We start from the raw sequence: 21,556 nt of genomic DNA on the forward strand, positions 1-21,556 counted from the left end.
CATCTCGCCCAGTCCCAATCGTTGGACCCCAGCAGCAAGCTAACCTACCGGTAGGAGCATCTGCCCCCTGGTGGTCAGGGCGCGTCATAGCAACTGGTTGAACTGCCGAATGAACGTCGGACACTTAGCGTATTAGGCTTCTATTATACAGGAGCATTATTCCCACACAGATAAGGAAACTGAGGTTCTGACAAGTGGGCTCACACGCCTATTAAGAGGCTCTCTCAAGCCAATGACCACAGCTGTTTCACTGGGTCGGGCTGGTTCTCCAGCCCTGCATCCAGCCCAAAGCCTTAGCTTCACTCTGGTTCTTCCACATCCCCAGAGACCTTAGATCTAGTCTCTGTCCACACTGATTTATCATCCTTCCTTGGGGATAAAACAAATGAACAAACCACAGCCAAGAAGTGAAATGTTTCAAAAGTCTTAATTGCTTAGACACCTCACCAAAGGGATCACCAATGCTTATCATCCTTTAAGTACAATCTGCCTCTACTTCAAACGGTATAAAATTCCCCTTTAACAACAGTTCTTACAAACCACAAACTTAGCCTGCAGAAATTGACATTGCAGACTAAACATTTACCATGATTTTTAGAAAAGCATATCATAATTATCACTTTTTCCACTGAACCAAAAGGAGCCAGAAACCACAAACATTTTTCCATTTTCTCTATACTAACAGGTATGTTATTCACATAAGCATCAAAAAGTTAAAATGATAGACAATTTTTACAGAATTCTGACAATCAAAAGAAGTCTTAAGGTGACTGTCAATGTCAGCAGAGTAAAAATTCAAACTCAAAATCATCTACATAAAAGTTAAACACCAAAGTAGAATAATAAGTTGCTGCACACATTATTAAATCCGAGTATGAACATATATGTGGACCTGTTTCTCCCACAATGCTCTTAAGTTTGGGTCTGTGTTAAGGAACTAATGCCAGGTTTAATTCAAGTCTACCAGACACTAACTAACACAATCTACTGGGCCAGCTTGTCCCCAGCTATTAGAGTCCTACGTATGATATATACTGACATATGTATATATGTTCAGATCAAATCCTGTTAAAACAAAAACAAATAGTATTTTAACAAAAATATTTCTATGTCCCAGCCAATGGTCCATTCATTTCATGTAATATTCAATACCACAAAATTCCACTTTAACAGAAAATGGACAATACCTTAAAATTTGCTGTAATGAAAACTAGATCGTGTGCAATTATACTAACCATAGCTATACACATAACACATGTTCATCTGTTCTGTCTCTTCTCCAAGACTATACACTCCTCAAGGAGCTGCCTCTGAACTAGACTCTACAAGTCAGGAGAACAACAGTGCCACCTCGTGGATATTCTGTAAACATGTTTGAGAAGTAAATTATAGGGGAAAATAAAATAAGACCCAACCAGTAGAAAGCAAACAAAAAAGAATCAATAAACAGATTTGCTTAAGAAAAATGGAGGCATAGCTTCGTTTAGTTGAAAGCACTTCTGAGGAATAAGCACAATCACCAACTTTAGAATCACCCTCACTTTTCTTGCTGAGAGCAGCAGCCTGAGTCAGTAGGAAGGCTTGGACGACGGGGGTTCTGAGATCTGGCACTGCCCATACAGAGACCTGTGTCACATGCCCACTCATCGTACCTAAACACACCTGTAATACTCAAATTCCCTCCGTCTCATACAATTAAAGGCTTACCTTTTTCTTTCTCTCCCATAATTAACAACAAATATTACTGAATTGTGTTGTATTCTATACTTTAGGCAAATTTAAGGAATTTTCCAAAGTAACCTTAGCTATAACTTATTTCAGCCTTTGCACTAACTTTGGGACCACCCTGCACCATCACCTGCACACTCACCACAATGACCAAGATCAGATGTAAGGAAGATCGGGCATTTCACCCATTTCCTCTGCTCCTTGGCTTCCTGGTCTACACAGTGAGCCAGGGGACTAAGTGATGGCTCAGAGTCCTTTCTGCTAAGAAGTACTACAACTCTAGAAGGAGAGGGATCGTATTTTGCTTTTTAGGAATACGAATGAATGAAATGGGGCAAACAGTGCTATATTTCAGCATAAAAACAACCGAGTCCCTTTCCCCTTAAACACGCCCACGGTACAAGCTTTGGAAGAGGGATTAGAAATCAGAAGCTGGCCTGCCAATGTGCAGCCCCAGGTGGCAGGTCTGAGACGCGAGCCCAGGTCCTGTTTGCTGGGACAATGCCTGGAACACGGAGTCCGATGCACTCACACCACAGTCAGGCTAAGTGAGGAGCTGCTCCTTGAGGGGCCACCCGGAAGCTCTGAAGGGCAGAAGTGGTGGCAATGGCACTGGTTAACCCTGGCTATTTCTAGGCTTGCCCTGGCATGGCAGTTGTAACTTCCAGACTACAATGACCATGGTAGAGGAAAACGCTCTGGCCAGCATTCTCTTCAGGAATGAAATATTTCTATCTTACCTAGCCAGACATAAATTTAAAAGTGAAGATAAAGATGAAGATGAAAGAGAAAGAGATGGAGAGAAAGAAATAGAAATGAATGAATGAATGAATGAATGAGAAATAGAAAATCAAAGGGGGATGAATAGGCAGAGAGCGATTTTCACAGCAGGGAGACTGTTTTGTATGATACTATAATGGTAGATACATGTCAGTATACATTTATCAAAACCCACCCGATTAAAACACCAAGAGTAAATCCTAACGTCAAGTATGGACTGTGGGTGACAATGATGTGCTCGTATAGGTCCCTGTATTGGAACAAATGTATGACTGTGGCGTGGGATGCTGACAGTGGTGAAGGCTGTGTGTGTGTGTGTGTGCGCGTGCGCGCGCGCGCACGTGGGTGATGGAGGAAGGTGAAGATACGCGAACTCTCTGTACCTAAAACTATTCTAAAAAGCAGTCTGTTTCTGGAGGCCCTCAGTGGACTGAGCTGCAGACGGGATTGGAACCTCCTGCTTCAGCGAGATCCTGTGTCTCCAGTATCACCTCAATGAACAGGGAGACGGGGTCTATACCCTGAAGGAGCCTGATCCTGTGGGACAACAGACCTGCTCGGCCCATCCTGCTCGGTTCTCCCCAGATGATAAATATTCTTGACACCGAATCACCATCAAGAAGCATTTCAAGGTGCTGATGACCCAGCAACCGCGCCCGTACTGTGAAGGTCCCTTAAATTTCATGTCTCTCCTGCCACCTGTGACCCGAGACTTTCCGAAACCAAGCTTTTCAGTCTGTGAGCCTTGAAGCCTTCTTACCACCCTGGCTCTTTGGAATCGGTGTCATTACCTTTCATCATGCTTCTGTGAAGCAATCATGGCAGCACCCCCCTTAAAGGGAACAAGTTTGACTTTTTCATATTTTGACTGCCATATTATTAAAATGATTTGAAAGAGCTCTTATTTAAAAAAAAAAAAAAAAAAAGAAGTCTATTTCTAAAAAATTCAAAGTAAACTTAACCGGAAGAGCAGGGGTGGGGAGCGTGCACACAAGCAAGCAGGGTGTTGAGGAAGGATGCAGAAATAAGTTTTGAGAAATGTAATGGAGACATGCTATCAGTTTTCCCAATATGTTTTGACATTCCCGAAGTGTTACTTTATTCATTTATTTTTAATACTCACCCGAGGACATGCTTTTATTGATTTTAGAGAGAGGAAAAGGAAGGGAAGGGGGGGGAGAGAGAGAGAGAGAGAGAGAAAGAGAAACACCAATGTGAGAGAGAAACATCGATCAGCTGTCTCATGTCTGGGATCAAACCTGCAACCTGAGTATGTGAGTACGTGCCCTGACGCCCTGACCGGGAATGGAATCCAAGACCTTTCCGTGTCCTAGACAATGTTCCAACCAACTGAGCCACACTGGCCAGGGCCCTAAGTGTCACTTTAGATGCCAATGAACATCCTAAACTTCCCAAACACAAAGAGTGTGGCTGCACAACCAAAGGTGATCCCGAGTGGGGGGGTGAAAGGATTAAGGAAAAGACAGACAAGAGAATAATAGCTGGGTCTCGGTGGGACGCTGCCTCCCTGATGAGGAGACAATGACAGCGCCCACAAGCCATGTCTTTATTTTATAGCAGATGTCACGAGGCAAAGCAGGGGCATGATCAAGTTGTTTACAGCATTCTCGTGAGTTCCAACCCTACTCAACTACATGCACCTGAACTCTAGCACAAGGCACGTGGGGCCACGTGTTTGGACCATAGGTTCAAGCTTACTACCACAGCCGTTGGCTATAATAATTGTGCTGGGGCCCTGCCCTCCAGCTGGGACTTGCACGTGGCAATGAGAGGACCCCGTCCTTTCATTAGTCCGAGGCTTGAACCTGGCGGCCACACCGTAACCGCGCCCCACAAAAGAGTATAGGACAAATTGTTCCTTTAAGAAAAAATTAGTTATAAAGACAAAATGCAGATTATATCTAGACTACATCAAAATAAATATCACAGCATTAATCATTAAACAAGTTCAAGGAAACATACTGTTGCCCATGATCCACACCACTCATCACAGACACTGCCTTCATTTCCTAGAGACGCTAGATCTGCACTGGTCTTCAAACGCCACAGAGGAAAACACAGTGGGCCCCAGCAGTGCTGCCTCGCACTGTCCTCTTTCATCCTCTCGTCCCACAGACGCCTCGGCAGAGCTGCCCAGGCCCCTGGGCTGGCGTCCCTCCACTGGGAAGACAGGCAGAGTTACCTGGTAAAGCGGTAATGAAGTCCCGCTGCAACATGGGCTTCAGGTAGGAGTTAATATGTCCATGCTGGTAATGACACATTCGGGAAATCAGGTGCTCCACAAATTCCACTTGATCCGATTCCGACCACTGGTCAAAATATTTAATACACAAGTCTTTTTCTTTTTGATAGTTTCCTTCTGATGGCCTCTTTCTGGAGACGATCACAGATGATGTTCCATTACTTATCTATTTTAGAAATACACACACAAACATAATTAGTTTGACAAGGAAAAGAAATCTAATTGGTATTTCATTAGAAACATTTTTCACTCTGTGTATTTAATCTTAAAATGCCAGTTTTACCCTAAAGCCACTCAATCCTTTATTAATTCATTCAGAAAATAATTAAAACTGTATTCAGAGCCCGTATCCTCTAATGAGTCTCAAAGGTAAATGCCAAAGTTACAGCTACTGCTAAAGCTTAATGGTGTCTTAAATCATCATTCTCTAATGCTTATTCCCAAACCATGCTGTTATCAGATAACTAATGTTAGAGATGACCATTTTAGGAAAACTGCTCCACTTGGCAAAGTGGCAACTGATTGACTATTAATAGTTTTACTTCCTCAAAGCTGAAAAGTTAATGCTTGATTGGTCTGTGCCAAAGGTTCCGGCACTGGGCGTTCATCAGAATAACAAAGGGCTTCTTAGCACGCAGACTGGCAGCCCCACCAGAGACGTTCTGACTCCTAGGTCTGGAGTGGAGCCCAACATCTGCATTGCCAACAAGCTCCCAGTGATGCTGGCGCTGAGGACCACACTCTGAAAACCGCTTGTCTATCAAACGGAGAAACATGAAACAATGGCTTCTAAAAAGCTTCATTTTATTTATTTTGTCTTAATTTTTATTGCTCAAAGTATTACATATGTCCCCATTTCCCCCCTCCAGCCCGCCCCGCCCCCCACCCCGGCCTGCACTACCCTACTGTCTGTGTCCATGGGTTATGCCTATGTGCATACAAGGTTAAAAAGCTTTGTTCTACCAAACAGTTTGGATCTCCATATTGTTGCCAGGCCTACAAACTGCTGGCAAAACTTTAGACTTTCACTCCCTTCTTTTGTTCACCTACTCAGAAGGTTCTTTCCCTTATATAGTAGGTTTATGGATATCCCATACTCCTATACTAACTGCATTTCTCATCAAATCTACACAGTCCTAGTATAAAACCAGTATTTTTTAACATATATTTTTATTGATTTCAGAGAGGAAGGGAGAGGGAGAAAGAGATCGAAACATCAATGATGGCTGTCTCCTGCATGCCCCCTACTAGGGATGGAGCCCGGGCATGAACCCTTAACCGGAATTGAACCCAGGACCCTTCAGTCCACAGGCCAACGCTCTATCCACTGAGCCAAACCGGCTACGGTGAAAAACGAGTATGTTTTTTAAAAATTGAAATTAAATGCAATGCACCTGGACAATAGCATAAAAACATCTAAATCCCTAGACTGAAGCCACAACTGCTACTGATCTGAGGCTCAGTAACTTCCCTGTTTAAAAACAAAGTAACCTCAACGCTTCTGTCAAACATTGGCCAAGCTATCTGCCCATCACTCCTCTGATGGCCGCCTTCATGTGCAATACCAGAAGGAGTAACATATGAGAACCTTGAAAACTGCAGAGCTGCATTACAAACACCCATCATGCCAGTAGGAGCTTCTCTCGGAAGTCTTTCATAGAAAGAAGCAAGAGCTTTTGTTACAGTTTGTGCCCTAAAAGAAAGTCGACTGAACCCATTCCAGAAAGACATCTTTTGTAAATTTCCAAAGGAGTCTCTGGCCTTCCTTGATAAAATCTTAGAAACCTTTCCTGTAAGAAGGAAGTTCTTATGTCCACATTCAGAGGTATGAAGTCAGAAGGCATTTATCTCCCAGGAATGTTTTCCCCCTGCAAACTGGGTGACGGACAGCTCACTGACACTGGGCACCACCAGAGGGCAGCCTTGAACAGAAGTTTTTGATGTTGCTTTTAGTAAGACATTCAGAACAAAAATCAACACTCAAAAACGATCAAATGAAGTGAAAATTCTTCTCTGTGGTCAATATTGACTGATAGAAGGAGCATCTTTGATACTTTTAAGCATAAGGATGTTCACCATAATGTTTATAATCCAGAAAAATTAGAACTGCCCAATACAGGCAACAGGTTTAAGCAAATTAAATTATAATACATCTACATCAAGTGCTATAAGGTAGCCATTAAAATTAGTTTACAAAATAAGATTTTAATAACAAGAGAACACTTTTATAAATAATATTAAGGAACAAAAGATGAGATGCAGAATTTTATATAGCATAATCACAATAATTTACGTGAACACACCAGGGAAAAGTTAAGAATATTTATGAATATGTTAAAAGTGCCTAATCTTGAGAAAGAAAACTATATATGTTGTCCTTCCCCTCCTTTACTATACTTTTTCATAATAACTTGCCAAATAATTGCTTTCCCAACAGGTTAAATATAAGGATGGTAATGAAATGCATTTATGTACTGCTTTATACTTTACAAAATACTTTCATAACCGTTATCTCATTTGATAAGCAAACGGGTTATTATTTCATTTATAGAAAGGCTCCCAACCATCTACCCTCCCTAGCAATGGTATACCATTAACTAGTTGACTAAAAGACAGGTAAACGAACAACTGAAAGCCAGTATTAACACTGAATTGCAAAATCAATAATAAGTGAAGATAATCCTATTGCAGATACAGATGTGAAGGAGGAAACAGAAGGCAGTCTGCACACAGTTCCCCAAACCGGCGGCAAGACTCCGAACCCCCTGCGGGGCCCAGAAGAGCTTCCTGGCCTTGTTTTATTTGTTTCGTTTCATCTTAAATGTGTTGGGGATACTTCACTCTTCCTAACTAATCTACCCTTTTGTTTCAGATCAAATGAACCTAGAGAATTTTGTAAACATTACTCTTCAGATTTAGATTTGTTGTGCCTTTGTGCCCTCATGAAGGGAAAAATGATTTGTACCATAATGACTGAGGAATCCTCCAATCATGAAACTTTACATGCCCCGTCCCCTTTACCTCACCACAAAAGACTATGGGACTGGGAGGAAAAATGGCAAACTGAGATAGAGCCAGGAGAGAAGGAAACTGAGTTTAGAAGGAAAGGGCAACCCAATAGGAAATGACGAAGAAGGATGGGACCAGGGAGAAACAGGCCTCAGTGCACATACATTGGTGTGTGGTAGGTGCCATGCTGGTGACAGAACACCACCACTGTCCATCTCTGACAAAACACCACCACTGTCCATCTCTGACTTAGTGGACACAGAACATTTTAGGCCACAGTCACTTCAGAATCTTTGTGAAAATTCCAAAATCTTTACTATTCATAATGACACTTCCCTAAGGATCAGAAGATAAATCAGGGTGAGCTCTGAAACTAGTAAAATTACATGCAAAAAACACAGAACTGCTTGGCTCTTGTTTTCATGAGGGCATGAGCTGAGGGGCATCTTGTCTAGAGTGAGTCAACTGCTCTCTGATCTGTGCGCCGTCATTCCTACCTGCCAAAGGGTATTTTTCTTGGGGGACTCATCTTCATTTTGATCCTCCATAACTGAAGTGTTCTAAGGGGGAAAAACAGATATTTGAATTATGCCAAGTTTTGCAAATCCTAAATAACTACACCAAAATATAATTTTGAAAACCCAAACTAGAGTGTACCAACAAACCCAGGAGCTAGTGTGGCTTGTGGCTAATGTACTATTTGGGGCCAAGGGGGCTGTGCTCATCTTTCATAAATCAATGCAGAAAAGTAAGCATAAAGTCTTACTTAGATGAAGGTGGGCCGACTGAGAACAGGCTGGCTTATGGCAGCGGGCCGAAGCTCCACCTCCGTCATCACTGTTACTCTCTTACTGGTGGCTAGAAGCCCCAGAGACCCACTAAGTTCCTGATGGCTGCACAAAACATTTACTAGAATGTCTGCTCCTCACTAACCCACCCCAACATGAGCAATTAGAACTGACAAAGCCCTGGAGGTGCTCCCCCAGCCCCCAGCCTTCCTCTTTCCTCCCCTGATGGCCTTGTTTTTCTGGAATGGCTTTGCAATCTCCCCCAGCAAGCATGGTGGGGGCCCCAACCTTTTCCCTGAAGGGAGGATGCAGCGAGCCAGTAACAATCTGGCTTGCCTTAGGAATGCATTAGCTTTTGGTTTTGTGTTTACCGCACAAAGAGGCACTGTGTAATTATTCTTTCTGGTGACCTAGTCGCTCAATAGATGCCCATTAACTGGAGATTATACATGATTGGATTTTCCCTTTTGAAGCTCCTATCTAATAGCTAAATGGAAACTTAATGAGACGGGGAAATGGGAGAGTTGTGCTCAGAAAGGAGTAACAACTCATTTATAGGTGCAACCTATAAATTAGAAGATTGGGGTATAACATTTAAACCTGCCCTCCAGCTGGGACTTGCACGTGGCAATGAGAGGACCCCGTCCTTTCATTAGTCCGAGGCTTGAACCTGGCCAAAACACCGTAACCGCGCCCCACAAAAGAGTATAGGACAAATTGTTCCTTTAAGAAAAAATTAGTTATAAAGACAAAATGCAGATTATATCTAGACTACATCAAAATAAATATCACAGCATTAATCATTAAACAAGTTCAAGGAAACATACTGTTGCCCATGATCCACACCACTCATCACAGACACTGCCTTCATTTCCTAGAGACGCTAGATCTGCACTGGTCTTCAAACGCCACAGAGGAAAACACAGTGGGCCCCAGCAGTGCTGCCTCGCACTGTCCTCTTTCATCCTCTCGTCCCACAGACGCCTCGGCAGAGCTGCCCAGGCCCCTGGGCTGGCGTCCCTCCACTGGGAAGACAGGCAGAGTTACCTGGTAAAGCGGTAATGAAGTCCCGCTGCAACATGGGCTTCAGGTAGGAGTTAATATGTCCATGCTGGTAATGACACATTCGGGAAATCAGGTGCTCCACAAATTCCACTTGATCCGATTCCGACCACTGGTCAAAATATTTAATACACAAGTCTTTTTCTTTTTGATAGTTTCCTTCTGATGGCCTCTTTCTGGAGACGATCACAGATGATGTTCCATTACTTATCTATTTTAGAAATACACACACAAACATAATTAGTTTGACAAGGAAAAGAAATCTAATTGGTATTTCATTAGAAACATTTTTCACTCTGTGTATTTAATCTTAAAATGCCAGTTTTACCCTAAAGCCACTCAATCCTTTATTAATTCATTCAGAAAATAATTAAAACTGTATTCAGAGCCCGTATCCTCTAATGAGTCTCAAAGGTAAATGCCAAAGTTACAGCTACTGCTAAAGCTTAATGGTGTCTTAAATCATCATTCTCTAATGCTTATTCCCAAACCATGCTGTTATCAGATAACTAATGTTAGAGATGACCATTTTAGGAAAACTGCTCCACTTGGCAAAGTGGCAACTGATTGACTATTAATAGTTTTACTTCCTCAAAGCTGAAAAGTTAATGCTTGATTGGTCTGTGCCAAAGGTTCCGGCACTGGGCGTTCATCAGAATAACAAAGGGCTTCTTAGCACGCAGACTGGCAGCCCCACCAGAGACGTTCTGACTCCTAGGTCTGGAGTGGAGCCCAACATCTGCATTGCCAACAAGCTCCCAGTGATGCTGGCGCTGAGGACCACACTCTGAAAACCGCTTGTCTATCAAACGGAGAAACATGAAACAATGGCTTCTAAAAAGCTTCATTTTATTTATTTTGTCTTAATTTTTATTGCTCAAAGTATTACATATGTCCCCATTTCCCCCCTCCAGCCCGCCCCGCCCCCCACCCCGGCCTGCACTACCCTACTGTCTGTGTCCATGGGTTATGCCTATGTGCATACAAGGTTAAAAAGCTTTGTTCTACCAAACAGTTTGGATCTCCATATTGTTGCCAGGCCTACAAACTGCTGGCAAAACTTTAGACTTTCACTCCCTTCTTTTGTTCACCTACTCAGAAGGTTCTTTCCCTTATATAGTAGGTTTATGGATATCCCATACTCCTATACTAACTGCATTTCTCATCAAATCTACACAGTCCTAGTATAAAACCAGTATTTTTTAACATATATTTTTATTGATTTCAGAGAGGAAGGGAGAGGGAGAAAGAGATCGAAACATCAATGATGGCTGTCTCCTGCATGCCCCCTACTAGGGATGGAGCCCGGGCATGAACCCTTAACCGGAATTGAACCCAGGACCCTTCAGTCCACAGGCCAACGCTCTATCCACTGAGCCAAACCGGCTACGGTGAAAAACGAGTATGTTTTTTAAAAATTGAAATTAAATGCAATGCACCTGGACAATAGCATAAAAACATCTAAATCCCTAGACTGAAGCCACAACTGCTACTGATCTGAGGCTCAGTAACTTCCCTGTTTAAAAACAAAGTAACCTCAACGCTTCTGTCAAACATTGGCCAAGCTATCTGCCCATCACTCCTCTGATGGCCGCCTTCATGTGCAATACCAGAAGGAGTAACATATGAGAACCTTGAAAACTGCAGAGCTGCATTACAAACACCCATCATGCCAGTAGGAGCTTCTCTCGGAAGTCTTTCATAGAAAGAAGCAAGAGCTTTTGTTACAGTTTGTGCCCTAAAAGAAAGTCGACTGAACCCATTCCAGAAAGACATCTTTTGTAAATTTCCAAAGGAGTCTCTGGCCTTCCTTGATAAAATCTTAGAAACCTTTCCTGTAAGAAGGAAGTTCTTATGTCCACATTCAGAGGTATGAAGTCAGAAGGCATTTATCTCCCAGGAATGTTTTCCCCCTGCAAACTGGGTGAGGGACAGCTCCCTGACACTGGGCACCACCAGAGGGCAGCCTTGAACAGAAGTTTTTGATGTTGCTTTTAGTAAGACATTCAGAACAAAAATCAACACTCAAAAACGATCAAATGAAGTGAAAATTCTTCTCTGTGGTCAATATTGACTGATAGAAGGAGCATCTTTGATACTTTTAAGCATAAGGATGTTCACCATAATGTTTATAATCCAGAAAAATTAGAACTGCCCAATACAGGCAACAGGTTTAAGCAAATTAAATTATAATACATCTACATCAAGTGCTATAAGGTAGCCATTAAAATTAGTTTACAAAATAAGATTTTAATAACAAGAGAACACTTTTATAAATAATATTAAGGAACAAAAGATGAGATGCAGAATTTTATATAGCATAATCACAATAATTTACGTGAACACACCAGGGAAAAGTTAAGAATATTTATGAATATGTTAAAAGTGCCTAATCTTGAGAAAGAAAACTATATATGTTGTCCTTCCCCTCCTTTACTATACTTTTTCATAATAACTTGCCAAATAATTGCTTTCCCAACAGGTTAAATATAAGGATGGTAATGAAATGCATTTATGTACTGCTTTATACTTTACAAAATACTTTCATAACCGTTATCTCATTTGATAAGCAAACGGGTTATTATTTCATTTATAGAAAGGCTCCCAACCATCTACCCTCCCTAGCAATGGTATACCATTAACTAGTTGACTAAAAGACAGGTAAACGAACAACTGAAAGCCAGTATTAACACTGAATTGCAAAATCAATAATAAGTGAAGATAATCCTATTGCAGATACAGATGTGAAGGAGGAAACAGAAGGCAGTCTGCACACAGTTCCCCAAACCGGCGGCAAGACTCCGAACCCCCTGCGGGGCCCAGAAGAGCTTCCTGGCCTTGTTTTATTTGTTTCGTTTCATCTTAAATGTGTTGGGGATACTTCACTCTTCCTAACTAATCTACCCTTTTGTTTCAGATCAAATGAACCTAGAGAATTTTGTAAACATTACTCTTCAGATTTAGATTTGTTGTGCCTTTGTGCCCTCATGAAGGGAAAAATGATTTGTACCATAATGACTGAGGAATCCTCAAATCATGAAACTTTACATGCCCCGTCCCCTTTACCTCACCACAAAAGACTATGGGGCTGGGAGGAAAAATGGCAAACTGAGATAGAGCCAGGAGAGAAGGAAACTGAGTTTAGAAGGAAAGGGCAACCCAATAGGAAATGACGAAGAAGGATGGGACCAGGGAGAAACAGGCCTCAGTGCACATACATTGGTGTGTGGTAGGTGCCATGCTGGTGACAAAACACCACCACTGTCCATCTCTGACAAAACACCACCACTGTCCATCTCTGACAAAACACCACCACTGTCCATCTCTGACTTAGTGGACACAGAACATTTTAGGCCACAGTCACTTCAGAATCTTTGTGAAAATTCCAAAATCTTTACTATTCATAATGACACTTCCCTAAGGATCAGAAGATAAATCAGGGTGAGCTCTGAAACTAGTAAAATTACATGCAAAAAACACAGAACTGCTTGGCTCTTGTTTTCATGAGGGCATGAGCTGAGGGGCATCTTGTCTAGAGTGAGTCAACTGCTCTCTGATCTGTGCGCCGTCATTCCTACCTGCCAAAGGGTATTTTTCTTGGGGGACTCATCTTCATTTTGATCCTCCATAACTGAAGTGTTCTAAGGGGGAAAAACAGATATTTGAATTATGCCAAGTTTTGCAAATCCTAAATAACTACACCAAAATATAATTTTGAAAACCCAAACTAGAGTGTACCAACAAACCCAGGAGCTAGTGTGGCTTGTGGCTAATGTACTATTTGGGGCCAAGGGGGCTGTGCTCATCTTTCATAAATCAATGCAGAAAAGTAAGCATAAAGTCTTACTTAGATGAAGGTGGGCCGACTGAGAACAGGCTGACTTATGGCAGCGGGCCGAAGCTCCACCTCCGTCATCACTGTTACTCTCTTACTGGTGGCTTGAAGCCCCAGAGACCCACTAAGTTCCTGATGGCTGCACAAAACATTTACTAGAATGTCTGCTCCTCACTAACCCACCCCAACATGAGCAATTAGAACTGACAAAGCCCTGGAGGTGCTCCCCCAGCCCCCAGCCTTCCTCTTTCCTCCCCTGATGGCCTTGTTTTTCTGGAATGGCTTTGCAATCTCCCCCAGCAAGCATGGTGGGGGCCCCAACCTTTTCCCTGAAGGGAGGATGCAGCGAGCCAGTAACAATCTGGCTTGCCTTAGGAATGCATTAGCTTTTGGTTTTGTGTTTACCGCACAAAGAGGCACTGTGTAATTATTCTTTCTGGTGACCTAGTCGCTCAATAGATGCCCATTAACTGGAGATTATACATGATTGGATTTTCCCTTTTGAAGCTCCTATCTAATAGCTAAATGGAAACTTAATGAGACGGGGAAATGGGAGAGTTGTGCTCAGAAAGGAGTAACAACTCATTTATAGGTGCAACCTATAAATTAGAAGATTGGAGTATAACATTTAAACTACAATATCTGTACCATAGTATTATTCCAAAGGATCCTATACATCTAAGTTATCAATATTTACAAGATCCTATTTACTACTGCCTTTAGGGGAGAAGCCTAAGATTTTCCCTTTATGTTCAAGTTGTAAAATGTTTGGACCCATACAGTATTTCCAAACATGCCCAATGCAGGGTCAGCACTGAAAACTGGTGCTCTGCTCTGCAGGTCACACAGCTGGTTCTGAGCAGGAATGGAGTTCGAGATCAAGCGAAGGCCAAAGGCTTTGAAAACCAGAGAGAAGGTAGATCTGCTCACTCACTCCGTGTGAGAGAGAGAGAGAGAGAGAGAGAGAGAGAGAGAGAGAGAAGGGGGATCCTGAGCAAGGAGAGAGAGAGGAGGGAAGGGGGATCCTGAGCAAGGTGTGTCAGCCATGGACAAACACCACAGAGTTGTTGTGGGGGCTGAGGCTACCCAGCACAGAGCTGGTATGTTGAACAGGTATTAAATCTGGTCATGCCCTGCTCTGAAGATGCTACTTTCCCCCAAGTGGTACCTAATGCTTTTCTAACCTCACACTTTGACAGAATGGCTCCCTCCAGACGGCTGTCAATAGAGAAAACCCACTACTTCCTCAATAAACACCACAGAGTTGTTGTGGGGGCTGAGGCTACCCAGCACAGAGCTGGTATGTTGAACAGGTATTAAATCTGGTCATGCCCTGCTCTGAAGATGCTACTTTCCCCCAAGTGGTACCTAATGCTTTTCTAACCTCACACTTTGACAGAATGGCTCCCTCCAGACGGCTGTCAATAGAGAAAACCCACTACTTCCTCAATAAGTACTTACTAGTATAAGCCCAAAGCACCAAGGTCTGCAGTGGGGAAGGGGCCAGGAGGGCAGGGCTCCATATGTGAAACCAACCATGAGCTAGTGAGAAAGGCAGTGTGTCCAAGTGTCCAAAACGGGTCTAGAGTGGTGGCAGCAAGAAGTGATCCTGAATGAGAAGGAGGTGGAGAATAGGGTAACCGACGTAGTATTTCTCTCTCCATGTAATTTTCCTTTTACTGCTGGCTTGAAGGATCCAGAGATTAACGAAGCTGGCAGGTTTCATTATGGAAATGAATAAAGAGGGACAGTGACTCAGTACATCAGCTCCTCAGTCTGACTGGTAGTTACAATGCCATCCTTGCAATGTCACAATGTCCTGGGTTCTAAGAGAGTGGCCTGAAGAAAGAATGGCTAGACATGAAGAGTTGAGCATGTGAAGTGGAAGAAGTGTGAGAAGGTCCCGCCCCCATGTTGCCAGGCACCCCAAGAAATGTACAAGATATACGTATACATGTATAATGTTTTCAACTAAAAACTTCTGAAATAGGAGCCTGAATAAGCCAGAGTAATTCTGACCTAAGCCACCTTAATAATTTCCTCAGGGAGAAAACAAAAAAAGTCAGAAGACCCTATAGAAACAACTGTTTTTGCCATGAGAAAACACAAGAAACAACTGTTTTTGCCGTGAGAAAATTTAGTTCTTCCTCTCATTCATTCCAAAACAGATTAATGGTTTGTATTTATATAGTGGAGAAGGTAACAACCCCTCTGATAAAAACTGCAACTATTTTCGTAAGACTTGATAAAAGTGGATAAATATATACAATTTTTAAAAAAATCCTCACCCAAGGATATTTTTTCCATTGATTTCTAGAGAGGGGGGAGGGGGAAGAGAGAGAGGAACATTCATGTGAGAGACATCAATTGGTTGCCTCCTGCATGTGCCCTGACCAGGGCTGGGGAACCTGCAACCAAGGTATGCGTCCTTGACCGGTAATCGAGCCTAAGACCCTTCGTTCCGGAGGCCAACACTCTAACCACTGAACCAAACCAGCCAGGGCTAAAGATATATAATGCAATCAAATTGTATTTAATAAAGCCCGTGGGGCTGGAAGAGTTCCTTCATCATAGAGATCTTCTCAACTTCTCTCACAGAGCCTTCAGGAGAAGATGCCACAGGGAAATGCTGCTCTCAAGCGACACTGGTCAGAGCATCATCTCCAGAGAACTCCACGTGACACAAGAGATGCTCAGAGAAAAAAGGGTCTAATTACATTTAAGACATGCCAGGTACTTATGTGCTTGCCCCTCTCCCATGCCCCCCAATACACTTCACTAGGAAAAGCCTCATCTTTTAAAAATCAGCTCAAGTCAGTTGAACCCAGCTTTCCTCAGTTGTTGGCTATGGCCCTCCTTTTATAATAATCTCTCTTAATAACAGCTCAGCATATATTGGCCAACACTGGACTGGGGCAATAGCAGGGCAGAATTCCTCCCTCCTCCCACGTCACAGGACAAATACTTCTGGAAAACAAAAGAAAAGCCCGCTTTTGGTAAATAAAATATATACCTTTTCTATCCCCATCATCTTTCCCAAATTGCGATATGAGGTTGTAGGAATAAGGAGAAGTGGCAAAAATAAAAAAGTCCCTTAGAGAAGCCACACTTTTAAAAATCACTTTGGCATTTACTCCTGACAGGTATAACTGACAAAAGGTCACAGGTCAGGAGTGAGGTAAGAGAAAACAATAAGCTTTCCACGCAAAAAAAGCAGGTGGTTTCCTACATCCACATTCTCACATGGAGCCACGAGCTAAGCCGGTCTGAGCGCTGACGTCCTCTTTAAGCATCCAGCACTTCTGGGAAAGGAAAGTTCTCTGAAAAACCAACCTGGCGCCTGCACTTCCTACCCCGCTCATCATCATCTCCTTCCTCCTCCATCTCTACCAAGAAGCATCAGGTGTCAATAAACATGCAGACCTCCGTATTCGGACACTACTGCTGATGAGAGGCACAGTCCAGGAGGAAGCAGCTAGGCTCCAAGGCAGATCAACCTCAGTACCACTGACACTGGCCCCAGATCATTCTCCGTTGTGTGGGGGCTCTCATATGCACTATAGGATGTTTAGCAGCATCCCTGGCTTGTACCTACAAGAAGCTACCCACCCTGCCCCCGCCCTAATGGTGACAACCAAAAATGTCTCCAGTTGGCAAATGTCGGGGGAGGGGTGGGGGGGACCTCGCCCCCTTCCCTTGAGAGCCACTGCTCTCAGGGTATCAGCTCCTTAACTTGCCTCCTTGGGAAGATACACTAAATCACCACCATCTCAGGACTGGCCGTTCTTCCTCTCCAGGCTTCTCCGGCCTGTGACAGTCCGCAATTTCTTCAAATACAGTCTGATCTCACCATGGCCAAGCAATGCATGGAGTACACAGATATCTAAATTCTGGGCTAAAGTCCTGCTTACCATTATATTCATATTTGGGGAAATTTAATTCAGGAGTTCTTACTAGAGATCCGTGGGCTTGGGGTGTGGGTGAGGGCTATAAATATCATCAAGTCACGAACAAACATGCCTCCAGAAAGACAACCCAGAGCTTTCACTAGATTCTCAAAGGTATTCCAAATGCGATGAGACAGCAAAGCATGTCTGTGACCAAACAGCAGACCTGAGTGGACAGAGCCGAGGCATGTCTGCCGCTCCGTTTAAGTTCCCCAGGAAATCTATGCACTATAATATCTACTTTGAAATCACTACAACGGCCAGATGATGTGGTCCATGTAGTGGCACCATCCTAAGTAAGGAATCTGCACTGGTACCATAACGACAGGCTCGAGCCCACGCATGATACTTAACTACCAAATGCCACGAGAACTAATGCCTGCTCCTTCTCTTGCCGAGCCTTCAGGAGGACATGCCCATGGGAAATGCTGCTCTCAAGCTACACTGATCAGAGGATCGTTTCCAAAGGAATTCCAGGTGACACAGAAATGTTCCGAGGAAAAAGGGTCCCAGGGTCTCATTAAGTTTGACAAATGCTGTGTGCTGGGTGAGTGCTCTTGCCGCCCCTGACCAAGCCCCATCCCCACCCCATTTGTAATATACTTCCCTAAGACAGCAAAGGATCTGTCACATCTCATAATTAAAGTCAGGTTAAGTTAGCTGAGCCTAGCTTTCTTAAGTGTGTTGGATATGGACACCCTCTTCTTATAATATCTCTTAATTAACAGATAGGCACATATTGGCAAACACTGGACTAGGGCAACAGCATGGTAGAATTCCTTCCTCCTCCCACTTAACCAGACAAATAAATACTCTGGGAGACAAAGGAAACGCCCACGTTTGGTAAATACCAGATATATCTTTCCTATTCCCCATCATCCTTCCCCGGCTGCTATGTGGGTTAGTGTGCGTGTAGGCAGAACAGCTCTAAGCAGTGATCTATTTCTGCCAGTAGGTGCCACCAACTAACACAGACTACATCTCATTTAGAAAATTATGTCCTTGAAGAGCTATATAAGAGGAATAAATTTCCTACTTTTAAAATGCTACAAACTCTGTATTTTGAGTTTCATGATGAGAAATGCATATAAATGTAAAATTTTTCATACAAAAAGCTTCTTTACTCCTGAGAGGAAGCAGAAAGAAACCTACAAAGGATCTGGAAGCCATGGAGGCATTCTGCCGTTCTCCCACGTGTTTTTAAATGTTGGGATTTAAGACATTAAGGATGGCAGATACACAATGAAAAGTGCTACTCGCTAACTTCATTGAGTATCTGTACTAGGCTTGTTTAATACATTGTCTTTTAATCTTCAGACAATATATATAAGTAAGTATTCCAAATTTACAGAAGAAACAGGATCAGAGAAGTAAGTAACTGGTTAAGAGTCACACAGTTAGTAAATGAGAGACATGACATTCAAGATCTAGGTTGGTTTGACTCAGAACTCACTGTACTTTCCATATAGAAAAACACAACTAGGTGTTTTCCAACTGCTGGCTATAGCCTACGAAATCAATTTAATAGGCGGCAACCAACATTTTTAAATAAAATGAAATTGAATCTGGGCATTCCCCTGCCCACAAAGATAAGCATGAGACAAATTACACCAAAAGGCTAAAAGGAACGAGCAGAAATATACAGGAAAATTCAAATTAAAAGGAAAGCAGTCATCATTGCAAGGAGAACCTTATTCAAGTCAAACCATTGAATAAAGAGCCTAAAAAGTGATTTAAAATCACTAAAAGGCAAAATGTATAAAAAAGGATAATGTGTGCTTTTATGTACTTAATAAAATACCACACAGTATATTAAGGAAAGACAAAATCTTGCCATAACCGGTTTGGCTCAGTGGATAGAGCGTCAGCCTGCGGACTGAAGGGTCCCGGGTTCGATTCCGGTCAAGGGCATGTGCCTTGGTTGCGGGCACGTCCCCAGTGGGAGGTGTGCAGGAGGCAGCTAATCGATGTTTCTCTCTTATCGATGTTTCTGACTCTCTATCTCTCTCCCTTCCTCTCTGTAAAAAATCAATAAAATATTTTTTTTTTAAAAAATCTTAACACCTTTTTATATTTGACTAATCAAGTAGACCAAACCATCTGATTTTCCATTTTTTATAAAAAACTGACAGAGCATTAGGATACAGAGGAGATCTCAAATATAATTAGAAGTCAGGTAGAGATTATTATATATTTAAGATCAGGCGAAGCAGAAAAGTCTAAATCCAGTTTGCCAATTACAACTTGCCATAACCGCCAAAGATAAGTACATAGAATAACGACAGGCAGAGGCAAAGCGAACACCTTTGTTTTGTTCTTATTAATTGCACCAAGGCCCCTAATCTAGCCTAAAATTCTTTCCCCTTACAACTAAACCTTACCAACATATTGCGGAGATAAATGAGATCATTAGAAAGCCAAAGCATTCATTTGGAAAAAGAAGGGACGAGCTTAGACAAATAAGCAGCCCCTAGCTCTAATACTAATCTTGCAACTCAAGAAGGAAGAGAGCCATGAATGCATCTATGTACACCTGATTTTTTAATACAATAGCTCTGGCTACCACTAAACTTCATCAGAAATCTCTTCTCCTCCCTCCACACGAATACTATTATAGGGGAGAAAAACAGTTGTTTTCTTTCTACAATGTAATAAAAATAAAAATTATTACATTTAAATCCATTATAAAAATCATGTAGCAGCAAAATAATTAAGAGGACTTCGGTAACTATTTCCTTAATTTTCCTAAGGACAGTACATAGATGCTATCATGCTAGTTCTGTATGAGAGAAGTGATCTTATTGTATACAATGTATGCCTTAGTGCATCAGGGCATTCTGCTTTTACTGAATCTGATCAAAAAGAGTTACTCCAAACTGAATTAAATATGTTCCAGCAAGCATTCAATGTTATTTTTAAACTAAAGGCCTGGTGCACGAATTTGTGCACGTTGAAAGAAAATTAATTAGAAGACATATTTTAATATCACTATCGCCCTTTTTCTATAATAGAAGTGTCAACCAAATTCACAATCAACAATGACCAATCGAAACATGCATGTGATTGGCGCCAGCGAGAGCTTTATATATATTTAGATAAACTTGCTAATTAGACCTGCTTTCTAATTTAGCTAAACTTTTCCCAGCCCAGTGAAGCACCCCAACTTCTCTTTCAGGTAGTTGTCAGCAACACAGCAGTAAATATCAACACGAAGCAGATTATTATTATAGATCACGCAGGGAGAACAAAAGCTAAAATATTTAACTGCAGCAGTGTTTGACTATATTCTGTGCAGTGAGAAAACCTGAAGTCATTTTCAAGTCCCACCATTTTTTACTTCTTTTCAGTCAAGTTTCTAAACTTTCTAAATCTCCATTTTCCAGCTAATGAAAAGAAAATAGGATTCTACTGAGTCTCTAATCTACCTACTCACTTCTGTGAGGATCAAATGAGATGAGGCATGTGAAAACGTTTCACAGACATTTGGTTAAAGTGTAAAATGTTTGCACCTGGCTAAAAAGCAAGTCAGGTTCCTGGGCTGAAGAAGCCCCAAGGAGGCTAGTCGCTAGGGAGAGGAAGCCGGGCATTGCTATGTGACGTCATTACCCAGCGCCCACAGCCACCGTTTCCAGGCTGGACTGGGCAGTGGGCCGCATTTTGTGCCATGGGGTCTTGGCAGCCTTGGCTGCAATTTGGTGGGTGTCGCTCCGGCGTGGTGGTGGGGCCCGTGTCCCACTTGGGGGAAGCCAAGTGTTACTTTGTCAGCGCCAGGTCTGCAGTCCCATTTCTTTGTAAATGGCCAGTGCATGTCACTGCAGCTCCTGAGTTGAGTGTCTGCCCGTGGTGGTCAGTGCACGTCATAGCGACCAGTCAGATGGTCAGAGCATATTAGCCTTTTATATATATACTAGAGGCCCGGTGCACAAAAATTTGTGCACTCGGGGGGGAGAGGGGGTCCCTCAGCCCGGCCTGTGCCCTCTCGCAGTCTGGGACCCCTCGGGAGATAATGACCTGCTGGCTTAGGCCTGCTCCTGGGTGGCAGAGGGCAGGCCCAATCCCTAGGTGCAGCCCCTGGTCGGGCTCAGAGCAGGGCCGATTGGGGAGTTGGGGCACCGCCCCCTGTCATGCACAGAGCAGGGCGGAT

At 42.7% G+C, this 21,556-nt stretch overlaps 1 protein-coding gene and 1 long non-coding RNA gene across 3 annotated transcripts in view; both read right to left on the bottom strand.

The window, feature by feature from the left end:
- FBXW11 (F-box and WD repeat domain containing 11) overlaps nucleotides 1–9,705 on the bottom strand; it is a 39,179-nt gene extending 29,474 nt beyond the window's left edge. The window contains exons 1-3 of one of the 2 annotated variants that reach the window (XM_014550360.1): nucleotides 9,616–9,705; nucleotides 8,278–8,340; nucleotides 4,712–4,937 (exon numbers count right to left, since the gene is read on the bottom strand). In XM_014550360.1, coding sequence (XP_014405846.1) covers nucleotides 4,712–4,937; nucleotides 8,278–8,328 — 277 coding nt within the window. In that variant the 5' untranslated portion in view covers nucleotides 8,329–8,340; nucleotides 9,616–9,705. The remainder of the gene's footprint in view (nucleotides 1–4,711; nucleotides 4,938–8,277; nucleotides 8,341–9,615) is intronic. The other variant, XM_014550361.1, reaches the window with a different exon arrangement.
- A 121-nt stretch (nucleotides 9,706–9,826) lies between these two features.
- The window catches only part of LOC106728362, a 58,392-nt gene continuing 46,662 nt past the window's right edge, over nucleotides 9,827–21,556 (bottom strand). The window contains exons 2-3 of the long non-coding RNA XR_001364659.1: nucleotides 13,209–13,271; nucleotides 9,827–9,841 (exon numbers count right to left, since the gene is read on the bottom strand). This is a non-coding gene — a long non-coding RNA (uncharacterized LOC106728362). The remainder of the gene's footprint in view (nucleotides 9,842–13,208; nucleotides 13,272–21,556) is intronic.

Source organism: Myotis brandtii, unplaced genomic scaffold (genome assembly GCF_000412655.1).
Source record: "Myotis brandtii unplaced genomic scaffold, ASM41265v1 scaffold6, whole genome shotgun sequence".
Lineage (NCBI taxonomy): Eukaryota > Metazoa > Chordata > Mammalia > Chiroptera > Vespertilionidae > Myotis > Myotis brandtii.